At 41.9% G+C, this 16745-nt stretch overlaps 1 protein-coding gene across 1 annotated transcript in view; it reads left to right on the top strand.

The window, feature by feature from the left end:
- The window catches only part of LOC104045353 (delphilin-like), a 108876-nt gene that overhangs the window by 57464 nt on the left and 34667 nt on the right, over positions 1–16745 (top strand). Inside the window, exon 2 of the mRNA XM_064465267.1 lies at positions 4358–4615. Within this exon, the coding sequence (XP_064321337.1) occupies positions 4580–4615 (36 nt within the window). The 5' untranslated portion in view covers positions 4358–4579. The remainder of the gene's footprint in view (positions 1–4357; positions 4616–16745) is intronic.

The raw sequence follows: 16745 nt of genomic DNA, 5'->3' as shown, positions 1-16745 counted from the left end.
CTGGGATACCTGGCTTAGCTGTGTCAGGGCTTTCCATGCTGTGTTACTGGGACTTTGCAAGTAGAGAGGAAGACTGAGCCATTCATAAATGCAAGGCATAGGGAGCCCTTCTTGACTTTCTTTTTCGAGCTTTAAAGATGTGTGTGTGATGTCTATGGGACCTTAACACCTTGAAATATGTGTCAGTGGCCTTCTGCTGCTCTCGGGAATCATTTTGGGGGAGAGGGAAGGAAGGGGCTCTATTCATCCTGAAAATCTAAGTAATCCCTGCAATATAGCCCCAAATGTTCTGTCTCTTTAAAAATAAAGGTGTGTGTAAGACAATTATCACTTTCAGGTGTGAGAAGGACCAGGCTGACCCTTCCTCCCTTATCCCCTGTCCCCTCAGGGATTTCCAGCTCAGCCTGTTGGCATCACTGACTTCAAAGGCGGTGCAGGGGGTCTGGCTGAGGGTGTCTCGGCCGTGGGCTGGAGCACCCTGGCAGGGCAGCTCACGTAGGAGTTGGAAGGTGTCAGTCTCCCAGGGTTGCAAAGCTGGTAGCTTTAAAATAGCAACTAAAATAAAATTATCAAAAGCACCTAAAACACGAAATTTCCATGGCAGGAGGAGCGAGTGCGTGGGAGGAAGGAAGGACATATGGACAGATGGCCGAACGCTGGTGCTCAGCCAGCTAATGACTGCAAACATTTAATGTAAAGCACAAGCCCAGCATCCTACAGGTTGGTTATTTTTCTGCTGGTCTCCTTTGTACCTGGGAGTGTCTCTCAACCTGCCGTCGCTTCTCGCTGTGGAGATCCCGGCTGTGCGGAAGGCATCGCTTTTTTCTTTTGGGTTTGCAGTTCAAGGCACGGTCTCTCCTTTGGTCACTGAGCAGCACGTGTAAGCCCTTTATTGTGCCAGCCTTTAATGACAGGATGTTTTTTATCCAGTATCTCAGTCAGTTCCTTGCTGTACCCATTAACCCAGTCTAAGAAATGACATTTACAATTGCAATATGCTTCCTCTGGAGTAGACGCTCTACCCCTTCTTGTCCTTTCAGTCTTTTCTTTTCTTCCTCTTCCTATTAGAAAAATGAACTCTTCTCTCTTCAGTTGCTCATCTCTTTACCCCCAATTCTTTTTTCTTGGTTTACTTTCAGCGTGTTTCCCCACATCACTTTCTGCTGATTAACACCCTCGGTGCACTCGCTGCCGTACTAGGTCAAAACCCCACATTACACGATGGAGTCATTAGGAGCTCTGGCTTCTCTTTTTCAGCACTATTCCTCAGAAAAAAAGAAAAAACCCATTTGTAAAACGGGTCTAGGCAGTAATTTTGAGGTGAAACAAGTTCACAGCAGAAGGATTGGTTTTTCAACTCTCAAATATTTTGTGAGAGCATTCCAGCTCTGCTGAAACGTTCGTGCTTGAATGAGAGGCAAAAATGTTTCTATGAAGTTAATGCTTTTTTTAAAAAAGAATAATTTCATTCAAACTCTGATTTTTTTAATGTGAAATTACTTATTTCATTATGTCTTTTTCTTGGGTATGAAAACGTTTAAGAAAAGTCTTTAATGAAATTAAAAAGGGACACAACCAATTTTTGACTTTTGCCTAGAAAACAAATATTTCAGGTTGATTAAAAACACACTGGTCATAGGATTTTTTTTTTTTAAACTTCCACAAAAAGCACAAAATGATGAGTTCACGCAGGGTTACCCACAATATACTATTGAAAAACTCCTGGCGATTTAGCATTTTAAAAAGCAGGTAGGGAAATCTCTGATTTCTGGCAGGTGAAGTCACTCCCAGGGCTGTCAGGCCCCCGGTGAGCAAGAGAAGTGGGATAACACAGCCCAGGCGCCTGACAAGGAGGTTCCCACCTTGTGGTTGTATACAAAAGAGAGGGAAGTTTGGAAAAAGCCATTCAGAATCTCCGTTAGTAAATCTGAGACGCCTGAATTGTCTTTTAGCCTACAAAGCATAAGGACAGCGTGGCAGATGTGCAGTGGTGGGAGCAGGACCAGCCTCGGGATCGTGGCCGGCGAGTGAGATGGGCAGCAGCGCTCTCGGGGGGCTCGTGGCGAGGCAGGGCACGGTGCTCCTCCAGGCAAAAGACCCCCCCCGTTTGGCAGCAAACACGCCTAGTGCAAGTACTAGAGAGAGGGAAAAGTTGTTAAAATCATCTTTGACACTGTCTTTTTCTCTATTGTGAGTTGTTCGTGTTATTCTGAAGTAAAACATACGCTGCAGGTACCTTGTGCGTCGGTTGGACAACGCACAAAGTGTTCTTGTTCTTCCATGTTGCTTGAAAAACCTTTTCTCCATTCTTTTTGTCTTCGCTGGAGAGCAGTTTATTTAAGGACTGGATTTTCCCATGTGTTTGCTGTAGCCCATGATTCTGGCATATGTTTGAATCGATTAACTGAGAGGGAAAAAGAAGAAAATTACACCAGAGCCTTTATTAAGAGAAAGTATAATTAACGACTTGAGATTAATTGAAAATGTTTGCTCTGAAAGTAGCAATTGAGCACCCTTCTGATTAACTGCTTTCTCTCAGACTTTGTAACCTTGCAGAACGTGCTGTTCAGCAGGCAGCGGAGGGCAAGAGACCGTCTAACTCCTCTGCAGAACCTTTATAAAAGAAACCTGTCATTTTCCCATTCTAAAATGTTCTGTGGTGCTATAATCACGTTATAAAGAGAATTTCCTTGGGATTCTTTAATTTAAAAAGAAAATCATAGTTCCTCAAGAGCTGAGGAGCTATTCCCCCTCTAAAGGGGAACAGGCCCATAGTAGAAATTTGATTCTGAGTGAATTAGTTGCTATTTTATTTTAACCAAATTACTTAAAATAACTGTCAAAGAAATATGTTTCCCATGATTTCTTTTTCCAGTTTAGTGAAATGTTTCCCTCCTGTTACGCTGGACGTAGAATAGTCAGAATTGAGAGCACTGAAAGGAAGGCAATCTTTTGTTAAATATTTCTTTAGAAGATCTGGACTTAGTCAGGCCCTGCTACATTACTGGCCTTTGTTAAGCTAACATTCTTTCGAAGAGTAGGACTTATTTTTCAATCACTTGAACTGATTAAAAACTGTTTATATTAGCATATATTGACCTTCCCTTTCATTTGTATTGCCTTAAGTAATCTTGGGAGAATTCATTCCTAATCCTTTCCCTCCCACTCATTTGCTATTATGGTCTGTCTTGGGCCCGTTTACAGTGTTTAGCAAGTGTGAGCTTAAAGGCTTGACAGTGAAGCTGGTGAATGCTCTATGGCTGTCAGAGCCTGCTCTTAGGCACAAGTCTCAGATCTGTTTCTGGCACGTTGAAGACCTGCCTACAAGGCAAACGGGTTGGCCAACTCCGCACCACGTTGCTCTCCACAGCTTGTCTCTGGCTGCCTGTGCTTGCCTCTTACTTCTGCAGTGCTGCCTTTTGGCTGAGCTCTGGCAGATAAAGGAGCCGAGCTCCTCAGCAAAAGGTCTCTAACTACGTCAGCTGAAAGAGCAGGTGGGGTTTATACACATGGGTACGTGGGGCTGGGCCAGGGAGCCCAGAGTGGTCCCTTGACACCTCTTCTGCACTGAGCTGCTCAACTTCCCCTCCCTGTATTGTTTCTATTAAAAAGTTGCTTCTAGGCTAGTAGAGGAAGGAGACCCATCATCGAAACAAAATGTTTCAATTCCTGTCACTTTTTAAAAAATTTACTTTGCGGGAGATACTTGATGGCTTTTGATTTTCCCTTTTGCCTTTATTTGGAGGAGAAGAAATTTCAAAATATGAAGAGTCCACCCTCCAGCAGCCATGTCTATCCAGAACTTTTAATCTCCGAATTAATTTTGATATGTTTTTGTGTCATAACAGAAATCACCAGATGTAGGTGGGGAAACTGAGGTCAATTTTCTCTGTAGCTGCTCAACAATTTTTGTTAGATTTCAGGAATGCCTTACTGATAATATTCCAATCACTAGACTCTCTCCTCCAATACAGATAGCAAAGGCAAAGCTTAAGGTGCTGTTTATCTTTACAGGAATCTTGTAAATTAACCTGCAGGTGCTTTTGTGCTTTCATTCAATATGCACATATTCATGCTGGAGTCTGAAGACATATGTTAAAGATTGCTGCTGTGCATCAAAATATTGCTGTGAAAATTGAGCATTGTATTTGTAGTTTTGTAGTTCCTCAGGCAAACTTCGTTACATTTAGTATGAAATTTGTTTTGGTAACTAACGTGTTGGGTGTTCAGAAGATCCAATATACAGTGGTAAATCATAATGTCAGTATTCATGGCTCTGATTTCAGGAAGTCACTAGAACATAAATATCAGTTCAGGAAAAGCAAACAAATGACTTTTTTTTTTTGTCTTTTCACAGAGCTGCCATAAGGAAGCAAAGCATCGTTGTTGTTTCTTTCAGTTCTCAGCATAAAAGGAAGTACCACTTAATAAAAGCCATTGGCTGCAAGACTTCATAAGAGAGAGAGAAGCGGAGAGAAAGAACAAGAACTGCGCTGTGGGAAAGCAGGTGTGATTCATGAATAAACTATAGTTTGCAACCCTATGGGATACTGATGAAACAACTATAATTTTCACAGACATGGATAATACAAGAACACAAGACACTTTTTCACAGGTAAAGGCAGAAACAGTTATGGCTTGTGTGAAAGTGCTATTTGTTATGCGGAACTGAAAAGCTGGCATATCAGAAACTGCAAATGACTTTGTATTTTACTGGCAAGGAATTTGCAGTAGATTGTTTAATGTAATTGATTATTATGTGATATGAGCTCAGACTGGTCTCATATCAGAAAGTGTTTGCAGAAGACGTGTGTGAAACAATATTTTTCTCTGCTTTATTCTTAAGAAAGTTGAAATGTGTGAGGTTTTCCAGATACAAAGAAAGGGACAAAGAGAGAAAAATCAGTTCTTCTATTGCCATGTTAGAGACTATTTATTCATACTATATATTATCTGCGCTAAAAATTTCCATAAGGTAATTGGAGTGGAAAAAAAGTGGTTTATGTTATAGGCAAATACAGTCTTTTGATAATCATACTGGAATTTGAAGTGATTGATATGCCAGAATTGAATATACATCAGCTTGCAGCACCATTGAATTTGTTGGAGAGCGCCTGCCAGATATGTGGTCGTAGCATTCTGCTTGTTTCAATACTTGCGTGTTTGGAAGTCTGTTATCTGGAGAATTAAGCAGTGGAAAACTCCCCTCTAACTAGGATAGCTGCTAGCGTGTATTGGCGGAGATTCCCTGGCGTGTGACCTGGAGTAAAGAGCAACTAGGAGGAAGGATGGTTGTGTTGCGTGTAGGCTGAGGAGGTGTGGTGGAGTGGTCTGAGTTAGCCCTGGGCAGCTACCGAGGGTCGCTCGGCTAGCAGCTGCTGCGTGCTTTGAGCAGGAGGTGAGAGCTGGGCAGAACCCAGCCCTGTTTGCACAATTCCCCTTTTTCACCGAGAAGTACCAGACGTTCATTTAAAAGATTTTCTAGGCAAGGCTCTAGACAAACCCAGAGCAATTTGATAAACCAGGGTGAAAGCTTCGTATTGCTTCTTGCTTTGTCAGAGAGGACAAAGGGCACTGGACAGATTGCTGCCTTTGGTTGCCTCCGTGCATCAACCTCCTTGGCCTTTGTGGAGGGCAGTGTAACAGGTGATCCAAAGACAGAGCTGTTTAGCTTGACAGATACTAATTGCTTCACCTGAAGTAACAGCATCTGAAGTGTAATAAAATTGCAGGTCCCATCTGGCACTAGTCAGTGTAACGGCATGCTGGGATCTATTTGGAGAAGCTGTTGGTGACAGTGGTGTTAAAAAGGCACAAATCCAGTCTGGAGGTGTTTTCCCTTTCCTTGCTGTCTACAGCTTGTGTGTTTATTGCTTAGCATTGATGCCCAGGCCTGAGTTGCAGCTTATGAATCATTGCACTTATTTCAGGTACCACTGGGGAGGTCAAGCGTAGCACAGATGTGGAAATAACCAAGTGTTTGCTACCAGAAAGGGCTTACGTGAATGAGAATCAGAAAACAGGAAACCATAACCAGATGGTGCTACTTTTCCCTTTCTTTCACTCCCCAAAACCTGCAATAAAGCATACGCACAAAGCTCAGGTTGCACCATCGCCAAAATATTTGCAAAGCTAAACTCCACCTGAGAAAAATGTCTTAAAATTTTTGTGAACTCCTCTTAAAGCTCGACTATGTGTCTTCCTGAGGCTTTTGACCTAAGTCTTCTGAGAGCTCATAAGATCAGGGTGCATGGTGGAACGGTTGCCAGCCCTTTCACTTTTCCACCCTGCTTTACTTTAATCGATGACTTTAAAGTACTTTATCCCCATGGCTTTCCCATACAATTTTCATTAGACTTCTTGTTAAAGGCCACCTATCTTAGGTGACTGATATTTTTTTTTTCCCTCCTCTCCCCCCATCTTTTCCAAGGTTGCTTAAAGCAGATTTTCACTGTATATTTACCAGGGGATCAATTCCATTTAAATAAGGCCAAATGATTCCATATCTTCTGATATGTATATGCACGAACATGAATACCAGGAGCAGCTCTTGTAGCCTCCGAGATAGGCTACTGTTGTTAGATACAAATCAGAAATCTGATGTTCAGCTGATCTACTGGGGCTTCTAATGACTATATGTTTTGGGTGGTCAGTACAGAACAGGTGTAGATTCAGAACAATCCGCTCCTTGCAGTTAACGTCAAATGTCAACCAGAGCGAAGGACTTGTGAGATGGTTCAGCTTCCTTGGTCCGGCTGGTGTTTTGAATCTGGGTGTTAGTAGGTTCTGCAGAACTGCTGGATGAAATGTGCTCTATAAGTGCATATTACTTTGAGACTGCACCTATACTTAAAGCCAGAATCACTTGGAGGCAGACTAAAGCATCAGTATGGAAACAGTGTGGGAATCAGAGCTCACCGTGCCTTGATCCATCTAAAAAACACCTCAAAGTTTGGGAATGTGTAAGACAAGATCAAAATACCCAGGGAGGCTGCACTGAATTTTCATATGTTTGCTATTTAGTGGGAAGTAGCCTGTTAAAGAGGATAAGAAATGCCCATGGGAGAGGGAAGTAGTACATCCTCAGGTATGTCTTCCTCATCGCCCATACAGAGGTGAAATCCCTCAGTTAAATTTCCTGCTACTGAGCCATTTGGAGCTCCACCTGTCTTGTTCCATTCTCCATATTCAAATTCCTGAAACTGGGAGCACAGGGAATATTGCTGAGCTTCTTTTTGAAGGGAAATTATTTTCTGAGTTTAAGAAAGGACTTAAGGACCCAGCATAAATAGAAGTCCCACTAACCGATACTGAGGAAGCCGACCTTGTTTGGAAAATGTGGTGTACTTTTGTAGGGAAGTATTAAGAACATAGCAAAAACATTTATACAGACGAGGATTATATTCTGCTAAATCTGTCAGAGTTTAGGAGGACAGCAGCAAGGAGAAATAGCCCCTTTTTACCTAAATATTTTGCTACGATGACTTGTTAACAAACCAGAATCCGGGGTGGGGGGGAAGTGAAGTCAGAAATCATAGAAGCATAGAATTGTTTAGGTTGGAAAAGACCTTTAAGGTCATTGAGTCCAACCATTAACCCAACACTGCCAAGTCCACCACTAAACCACGTCCCTCAGCACGTCTGCGTGTCTTTTAAATACCTTCAGGGATGCTGATCAGCAGATGGATGCTCTTTGGGGTTTTCCCTTAAGCTCTCAGACCTTGCTTTGATTAGGACATAATGAAGAGTTTGTTCTTTAAATGTTCCAGCTAATTAATATAAAATTCACGGAGACCCTGGATTCTCAGTTAAACATGCATGAAATCAGGGTTGTGTACTTTATATTGCGCTTCATACTTTTTTGCTTAGCAGGTGTTAACTAATATGATCTAATAAACCTCAAGTATAACGAAATGAGTCTTGTTCAGCATTTAATAATTTTAGCAGCCTGATTCCTGCTTGATTTGTACCTTTCTTTTACAAGATGTTAGGGCACAAGATGAGATTGTAAGCCTGTAAACAGAAAGATGCATGCTTTTCTCCAAAATAATTAGATGTCACTGTTAAATAGCCTGGTAATCTTTGTTTCTTCGCAAGATTAATTGGACTGTCATGTTAATAAGCAAATATGATAATCCTCGATAGTTCTTATCACTGTGGATTGTTTTAATTGCTGTAACTAAAGGCAAAGAACATTACTATTTTACTAACAAACTGAAATACTTCTATATGAGCCACCTTCTTTATTCTATTTCAGTCCATTTGCTAGTATAGTGTTTAAGTTATACCTCAATACCCCAATAAATTACTAGGTAAATTCACACTTAAGTATTGTTTTGAAATCAAGTATCACTGCATACGTTCAGGACATGTACTGTGTGCTTCTGTGACAGCAGGGCACTGAAATCAAAGGGAGTTTTACTCTTGTACTGAACGTGCCTAGTGTAAAATGTCCCCTGAATGCTTTTGAAAATCTTCCCATAGCAGCTACTTCAAAGGCAAACTGCCTCTATTTAGGTAATTCAGATTGCACCCACTGAATTAATTTCAACTGACAACACAGCTCAGCAAGAAATAAGCCTCTTATCACAAAAAAAGTTAAATTAAAAAATTTTGCTTTATTTAAATTTTTAATGTAGCTTGTCTTTGTGGAGGCCAACGTTTGGAGGAAAACCAAGTGACAGTGGAAGAGAATGTAAACCTCATTTAATAATGACAAAGAAAAAGGAAGACCGAACATGTTGGCCATTCCTTACACAAGCCATTAGCACAAGCTGGAAACGAGTTCGTACCAGGAACTCCTGCGTTTTCGTTATGGTGCCTGCCTCCAGCCTTCATAATACCCATTGCGATGTAAAGCTCTCCATATGTCTTCCCTGCCCAGTCACTCTAGCGTTCTGATCGGGTGTGCTTCCAGCATGGATGGGGCAGCTGATGTCTTAATCATCGCTATCTATAGGAGAAACGGAAAGGTTTCACGGTTTGTTGTATGTGCGTGCACCGAGGCCTTTCTCTGTGCGTACTTACATACATATACAGGAATATCTCAGTGAATGGCTGTAGCCACATCAGCACTTCAATAGTGCACTTCTCAGGCGTAGGAGACTTATTATCATAGCTAAAAATTCTGCAATCTCAATTTCTGTTTTGAGTACCAGCTGCAAAGATATTTTGTAGGTATTTGGAGAAAATCACTAGCAGGTAATTGAACCAAAATACCGTGTTAAAATTACTTAATTTAATATTGTACCTGCTTAACATGAAGTAAGCAAAGCAGCAAAATCACAGAATCCATGAATTTCAGCAATACATCATACTTGTAAATAGCTAAAGGTTCTCCCTTATATTTGTAAGCAACTGGACTGGGATATAAAGGAAGTGTGAATGGAAAACTCATTAAAAAAATACCATTCAGAGACTGATGTGAATTTTTATTTGAAGATGTAGAAGGGTACAACTGTGTCTTTATACTCCAGGATCACCCCTTGGAAACATCCGCCTTAGGTTTAGTTGTCAGTGCTAAATATCTCAGTGGACAATCAGCCCCTAACAGGTGTGGAAATCCGAAAGACAATTAATGGGCAGATCATATTTGATCTCTATCAGTACTGAAGAACCGAAGCACTGTAGGCTTGGCTCTGCACAGCCGAGGGCATCCCCCTTCCTGCCTCAGGTTGCCCAGCCCCTTAGTACCGACTAGGCTGAAACAGGACCTCTGACGTGTGAGTTACAATTTGGGAAACATCATGGTATTTCTGATGCGATGAGGCGCTTGGTGCAAAAGGTTCCTCCGTAGGTCTCGCTCTTTGGTACTTCATCACGATGGCAGTGCTGAGGCTGCGCGATACCCAACCAGGCACTGTCAGCTCTGGTAAAGTAGCACATGCTCTCCTGGAAGGAGCCGGTTTCAGGGAGCCCCTCTGCATTGGGAATAAGTTCTCGTAGGGTGGATGAAACTGTCTAAATCTCTTGAATGCCGCTTTCCCTGAAAGTGATGCTTTGAGAAGCAGTGAAACAATTTGTTCTTTGCATGCAGGCTTGGACTTAATTAAAATACAAAACAAATGTGCAAAGTATGGGTCAGATAAGAAGGTGAGGTATGGCACAGGCATAGTAAAGCGTCTATCAAAGCACCATCCAAGGCTTTTGCTTTGTCGCTGAAGCTTTTTGTTCAATTCTTCTTAAGGATGCTCAGTAACGGGAGATTCCATGAGCTTCCCTAGACACCTCAGCGGTTAGTGTTATCCTTTCTGTTTTCCAAACATCTAAACTGAAATACTTTTTTTGTAATTTAAATCGTATTTCTTCTTATCCTACCACACAGGGAGCAACCTGCTCCCTTCCTTTTTGCAGCAGCTGTTTATGTACTTGAAGAATGTGACTCCCCCAGCCTTCTCTAGGCTGCGAAATCCCAGTCCTTCCTCTCTTCCCTTGCAAGTCATGTTTTTTCCAAAGCTCTGATTATTCTCAGTGTCCTGATCTGGAATCCTCCATGTCCAGCTCTTTTCTGGAGACAAGAAAAACTTCACCCGCTGTTTCAGAAGTCTTTATCAGTGCCGAGTACTGGAAAGGTTACTTGTGTTTTGCAGACTAAGCTGCTGTCTATAACCTCCCAGTGGGATCTTTGCCTTTATTGCAACAGCATGACATTGTTAACTTGTGTCAGATTGTAGCTGCTGTAAATTCTGCGTCTCTTTCTCAAGAAAAAATATTCCTCAGCCAGTCCTTGCAAAGCCGGTAATTCCTGCTGAACTTCTTCAAGGTTATTTTTTTTCCACTTGTTGATTTGTATATTATTACTTCTCTCATTTGCCAAGCTTGTTTTGAATTTGAATCCCCTCTGCACCCTCTTGCAGTTCCTTCCACCTTCGTGTCAAAGTCTGCAAATTTAATAAACAAAATCTCTAGTCCATCACCAGATCATTAATGAAAATGCTGAATAGTACAAAATGAAGTCAGTCTCCTGTGCAACACTACTCAGTTTATCCTTTGGGTTTTCCCAGTGAAATTGAGTCCCGTAATTTCTTTCCGAGTGTCGTTTCCTGACAAGTTCCAAGTGCTGCTGGAGCAGGAGGGTCCTGCTGAGAACATGCCGGTCTGTTAGGTGGTGGCGAGGAAAACTTAAAGTAATTGCTACATGTAAGACCTACAAATCAGTTTTTCAGAGAAAAATGTAAGAACTGTTTAGGCATTGACATTTCTCAATATGGTGATATTTTCAAAATTGGAAGCAGGTAGACTAGCTTGTATTGTATGTGCTGTGCTATATACATGTCACTAGCACCGGTTTATATTTTAGATTCCGAAATATTTTTGAGACTAGCTCTTTGGGAATTTTTGTTGTACTCAATCGCTATATACCTTTATACCAATACAAAAATAAAGGATACTAAAATATCTTTGGGCTCCTCCAGCTCATACTGAAAGCGGCAGCATTTCCAGTGTTTTCAAGGAAATCAAGCTACTGGTTGATGAATACCTTCTTCTTTGAATAAATGTTGACAGATATTATTCAGCCAGATATAGATCTGAACAAATAATGCAAAACATTATTACAGATGGATAATTTATTTGATGAATAGCAGTTCCGTTTGACAAATAATATTAGTCTATCTCTATGACTGGCTACAAAAGATGGTATTGCCACATAAAAATATCACATCAGTCATCCGTATTGATATTTCATGTAAATTACAAGTGAAGGCTTTTCAGATACCCCAATCATAGAAGGCAGCCACTCCCCTGTAAATATATGGGAGCTCTCAGAATACTTTGGGCCAAGTTCAATCCTGGTAAAAGTGAATATGTTAGGAGATGAAAGTTGATAACACCAGGCCGGAACTTTTAACGCAACCCAGGTTGTGTCTGTTCTCTTTAATCACTTAAATGGCAGGTTCAACATGCAGAGGGCAGTTCAGCATAATATTGTGAAGAAGAAAAATATCCATAATAAATTTCACTGATTTCTTTTTTTTTTAAAAAGTGTTTTCTTTAAAGGTACAGCTTGGAAAAGGAAGTTGCTGCTTGAAATCTCATCCCAGGTCAATCACTGCATTATATTCTGGCACTTATTTTTAAGCTTCTTCTTTAAGCACTGTACTTGCTTTGCAGAAAGTGTCGTGCGCTGTAGCTGGAAGGCACTGAGTCAACAGAAAATCCCCAGAAGGCTTTAACTCAAAGTCGCTTTGTCCTGCTGTTCTGGATAGAAAACAATATCTTCTGTTTTAAAAACTGTATTTAAAAAACTGGGCTCCAAAATGAATGAAAATATGACCCTATGCTGGATAAAAAAATGTCAGGTACATGTGTTAAAGCAGCATGTTTCTTTTTGTGTGGACAACAATAGCATTCAGTCAGATTTATGCCCAGAAATTCATGAGATCTCTGTAAAGCAATATCTAGCCACTGCTTGGCTCTTCCCTCTTGGGCTGAGCCCCCTGGTCACTTGGAGCACTGATCCCAGCAGTGCTACCAGGGAGATGCTACCGCTGAGTGCAGAGGATGAGGAAGAAGCCCCCTCGGTCCAGCCTTCTCTTCTGGGTCCTGCAGCAAACCAGCTCCTGGCTGTCTCTTACTCCTCGCAGCAAGCAGATGAGAATGTTTAACACTGTTAATGTTTAATAAGGACAAGTGTAAGAAATGCTTAACAGTGAAAAGCTTCACTAGACTTGAATAAAAATTTCTCATTTGTAGGGTGAGCAGGATTTCTGCATGACTTGGTTTTGTTGTCACAGGAAATGATAGAGCTCGGTGCGTATTAGCTATGATCTTCACCTAAGTAAACCTGAAATAATGTCTCACTGAATCGTGCCAGTGTTTGTAATAATTGAGATCATCTGTATCGCTGACTGACAGCCAGATTTCTTGCTCTACATCTCCACCGGTGTACGTGCACACATTCCAGAAGTCTTTTTGCATTAGATTGCTGTCATATTATTATGATTCAGGTAGGCTGGTCCATAGAATAAGAATAAGCTGAGCAAAAGCCACGTAGCTCAAATTTCTCTGTAGGTAGTGGAGACAGAGCTGCTGGATAATGAGACAGGTCTTACCTGCGGTGACTTGCCACCCAGGGAAGCCCAGGTATCTCCACTGACTGCACAGGAGTCACAGCAATCCTGTGGTTGACTGGGGAATGTGAACCAGTGTGCGTTAAAGAACAAGAGTCAGAAAGAAGAGAGGCAGGAAGACCCTAGCCTGTCTTATCCTTGAACAGCTGCCCATGTTCTGCATGCCTTCTGCTGCTTTGGTCGGTCAACTGGAAATGACTGGGATGACATGGCTTTAATCCCTCTTTCTTGGTTGATGGTCAGAAGGTCTGGGGACCTTTCTGGAGTCGTCAGAGTAATATTTCCACATCACGGAGACTACATGCAAAACCTTCCACAGCTCTCAGCCTCTTGTGCGACTGTGCTGGGTAAGCAGAGAGTGGCAGGAAGCCCTGGAAGCAGTCGTGTAGAGTACTGCGTTGGCAGCTACTCAAGAATAAGCCAGAAATCTCATATCTCACCACCAAACGCGTTTTATACCACGTCTGGGCCAAAAATATAAAAACCTCACCCTTCAGAGTAATGGATATAGAGAGAACGCCTGGAGCCCCGCGCTCTTCCTTCAATTGTGAGCGTTGATCTTTGTTTCAATTCACTTACGTGGCTACACTGAATTTTGGGTGAGTGACCAAAATTTAACCTGCCTTAAACAAGCTTCTTTGCACATTCACCTGCCAGCTCAATCTCATGTATTTCCTTAATGTGCATGCTTTATAAAAGAAGCATTTTTTTTTTCTAAGTTTTGTTATCCAACCTTGTATAAAAATATTGTTGGGTTGCATCAGTCACATTCTATTAGGCAACTTAACACGATCTGACTTGGTGGCATTTCAGTGGATAATATGACAAAAATTGTTTCTTTTAAAGAAAAGAATATAACCAAACAAACACAAGAATGAGCATTACAAAAATTGTGTCATGCTGAGAGAAAAGCCCCACAGATACAAAACGATAAAGGTCAGGACATGTTACTCAAGTCTTGTTTGCAAGTAAAAATACCATGCTAACGTGTGGCTGTCAAAAACTGAAGCGAGTCAGACTTCTGACAAATAATTTTGACAGTTCTCATAAGCTAAAGAGTGCCTTTTTTGCCTTTCTTGTCTTTTGAAATGTTTCCATCCTGCTTACAGATGTGCAGAGAGAAAGAGAGTTAACAGAGGCATTGCAACAACAGGGTGCTGTTAAAAATAACCTGTACCAAGCACTGTCTTTTGTCTGCTCTCTGGGGGATGCGTTAACTGTCACTAGTCTAACTTACTAACTAACCTTCCTGGGTTTGCAATATACAACCTGATTTGCTTCTCTTTTTGCAAACATTTTTCTTCGTACATTATTGAGCAAATTAAGAGATGTTCCCTGTTGTTTTCATGTCTTGGGCAGAATTTCATTCTAGTCTAAAAGAGACCTTGGTGAAGGCAAGCGGAATGAAGAGTTGAATGCCTCATAGAGCCAAAAATGCATTTCTTTCTGCAATTTTTTATAAAAAGTAAAAAAAAAAAGTGCCTTTGAAAATTTTCAGCAATGCAAAAGAGAAACAGAATGAATTGCAAGAAAATGTCTTGGTTTTGGTAGAGATGCTGTGGCAAGGTTTCTTGGTCCTAGATAGAATATTTGGCCAGAAAGACAGACCATAAAATCCCCAGTGCCTGGGCCACTGCAGAGTATGGAGCCTGCTTGCACACGAACCGCCAGGGTGACCCGAATCACTTATGTTCTAGGAAAAAAACAAATAACTTCAAATCTTCATATTTTTCAAGTTGAAACTCTTGATTTCTTGGCCACTCTTAGGAAGCATCCCTGCAGATGTGCACAATATATTGTTTTGCTGAATAACACCATGAGATTCAAATGAGAACTGAGCTTGTTCATTGAATTACTTGTGCACTGAAGCGAAGGAATAAATACTTCTCTTGTTTATGTTAATCAGACTCTGCCTTTGACATAAGGCTATGATGTTATCTTTATGTTATCATTGTCATCCTGCAGCAAAATCTTTGAACCCTTCTCCATACAAAAGGACCTAGCAGTTGCAAAAATACCATCCAGCTTCCTATTAAGAATTGCTATCCTGTATAAATAGGATCTTGCACTTTAAAGCTGGCAGAGATTAGCCTTAAGGAAACTATATTTTTCGATTCAAATATATCCATATTCTTGTTTGCTTACACAGAGCCTGTTCAGTGGGGAATTATCTTGTTAAGATGTGATCGTATACAGTGTATGTGTGGTGTAAATATATGGCCATTTAAAATTCAAATAGAGAATGTGGAGGTCATTGTAGAACCTTCTGCGCCTCAGCAAGTGTGAATGAATTATCAGGCTGCTTTCATTCTTTCCTCACTGTTCACATTACTATTTGCAGCTGGGAGCCATGCCATAAGTTACCTTTATATTAGCATTGAAAATTCCAAGGTTTTAAAAACAAAATATTTCTTCTTCTTTTACTCCCGGTTTTATTTGTAGGCTGTAAAAACATACAACCTGTCTGTTGATCAGAAACTGCTTGAGATGGTAGAAACTTGGTAGGCTAAAGTGCATTCGGTGTAGCGTGGCTTGGCAGAAGAGAGAACCTAGGGATTTACTGGTCCCTGACCTCTGTGGTGTGACTGGTTATTTTTATGTCGCCCATCAGATTCGTGCTGGGTGGCTATGGGTGGGCGGAGTGGGTCGTGCTCGGCCGCAAGGCCGCGTTGCCGGGGTTGTTAGCAGAGAGGCTGTTATATCCGCGGAGGGCGTAGGCGTACGTAAAGCCAGCGGCGGGTTAGGGCAGGAAGGAGCTGGGGGAGGCAAAGCAGCTGCGGCCCTGCTGCTCCGCCTGCCTCAGAGGCCTGAGAAGCAGCTTGGTGGCTGCAGCTGGGGGCAGCAACCACGAGCCTCAGGCAGCAAAACTGGCAGTTCTCGGGAGCCCTGATTTCTACCCACCCTCGCCCTCACGGGCAGCAGACCTGGCTATCCATGGGTACCTGTCTTTAGCTCTTTGCCTTCTTTTTCCTATGGCACAAACAGCAAAACCCACTCCAACTCTCGGTGCCTCATCCTTGGGGTAGCCAAATTCAGGTTTGCTTGCAATGCTGAGATGTTTTGAGCTGCCGTGCTCTGAACACCTTTGTCCCCGCAGAAGCTCCAGCAACAGGGGCACAGGGGAAGCCCCTTCCCAACCCCTGGGACGTCTCTCCTGCCCCTTCCTCTTGCTCCTGCACAGCTTGGGCAATACTCCTGGGCAGGGGGCTTTTCACCTGGATGTCCATGTGGAAGAGTTTTCAAACTCTTTCAAAATGTTTGAAAGAAAGATTTTATTATAGTAACTTACCTCCTGGTAGCGAAGTTGTTCTCCAGTGAGGTGGGAAACATCATCTGTTGTAGCTGATTGAATATTGTAGCTAAGCTACTGGATTAAAATACCCACGAGTTGCTGAGCTCTTGTGGTAAAACCTACCCGCTCCTTCCAAATTCCCAGGTCTGCTACTGTTGAGGAACAGATATCACACAAGGGATCTCTTTGGGCTGCCTCAGAGGGAGGTTATTCCTTCTACAAAGTCTGTGGGAGAGCTTTACCAACAGCGTAAGCAGCTGTAGTTTTGGGTCCCTGTTTACTCCGCTTGCCTTTTTCCTTCACTTGATTCCTGTTTGGCATTGCAATGCCCACCTGGTTCACTTCAAAGCGACATAAATTTGTGTGTAAGGTTATTGGCAGTG

This window comes from Phalacrocorax carbo, chromosome 14, assembly GCF_963921805.1.
Source record: "Phalacrocorax carbo chromosome 14, bPhaCar2.1, whole genome shotgun sequence".
Lineage (NCBI taxonomy): Eukaryota > Metazoa > Chordata > Aves > Suliformes > Phalacrocoracidae > Phalacrocorax > Phalacrocorax carbo.
The sequence above is the reverse complement of the archived record's forward strand: the minus strand, read 5'-3'. Positions and strand labels throughout refer to the sequence as shown.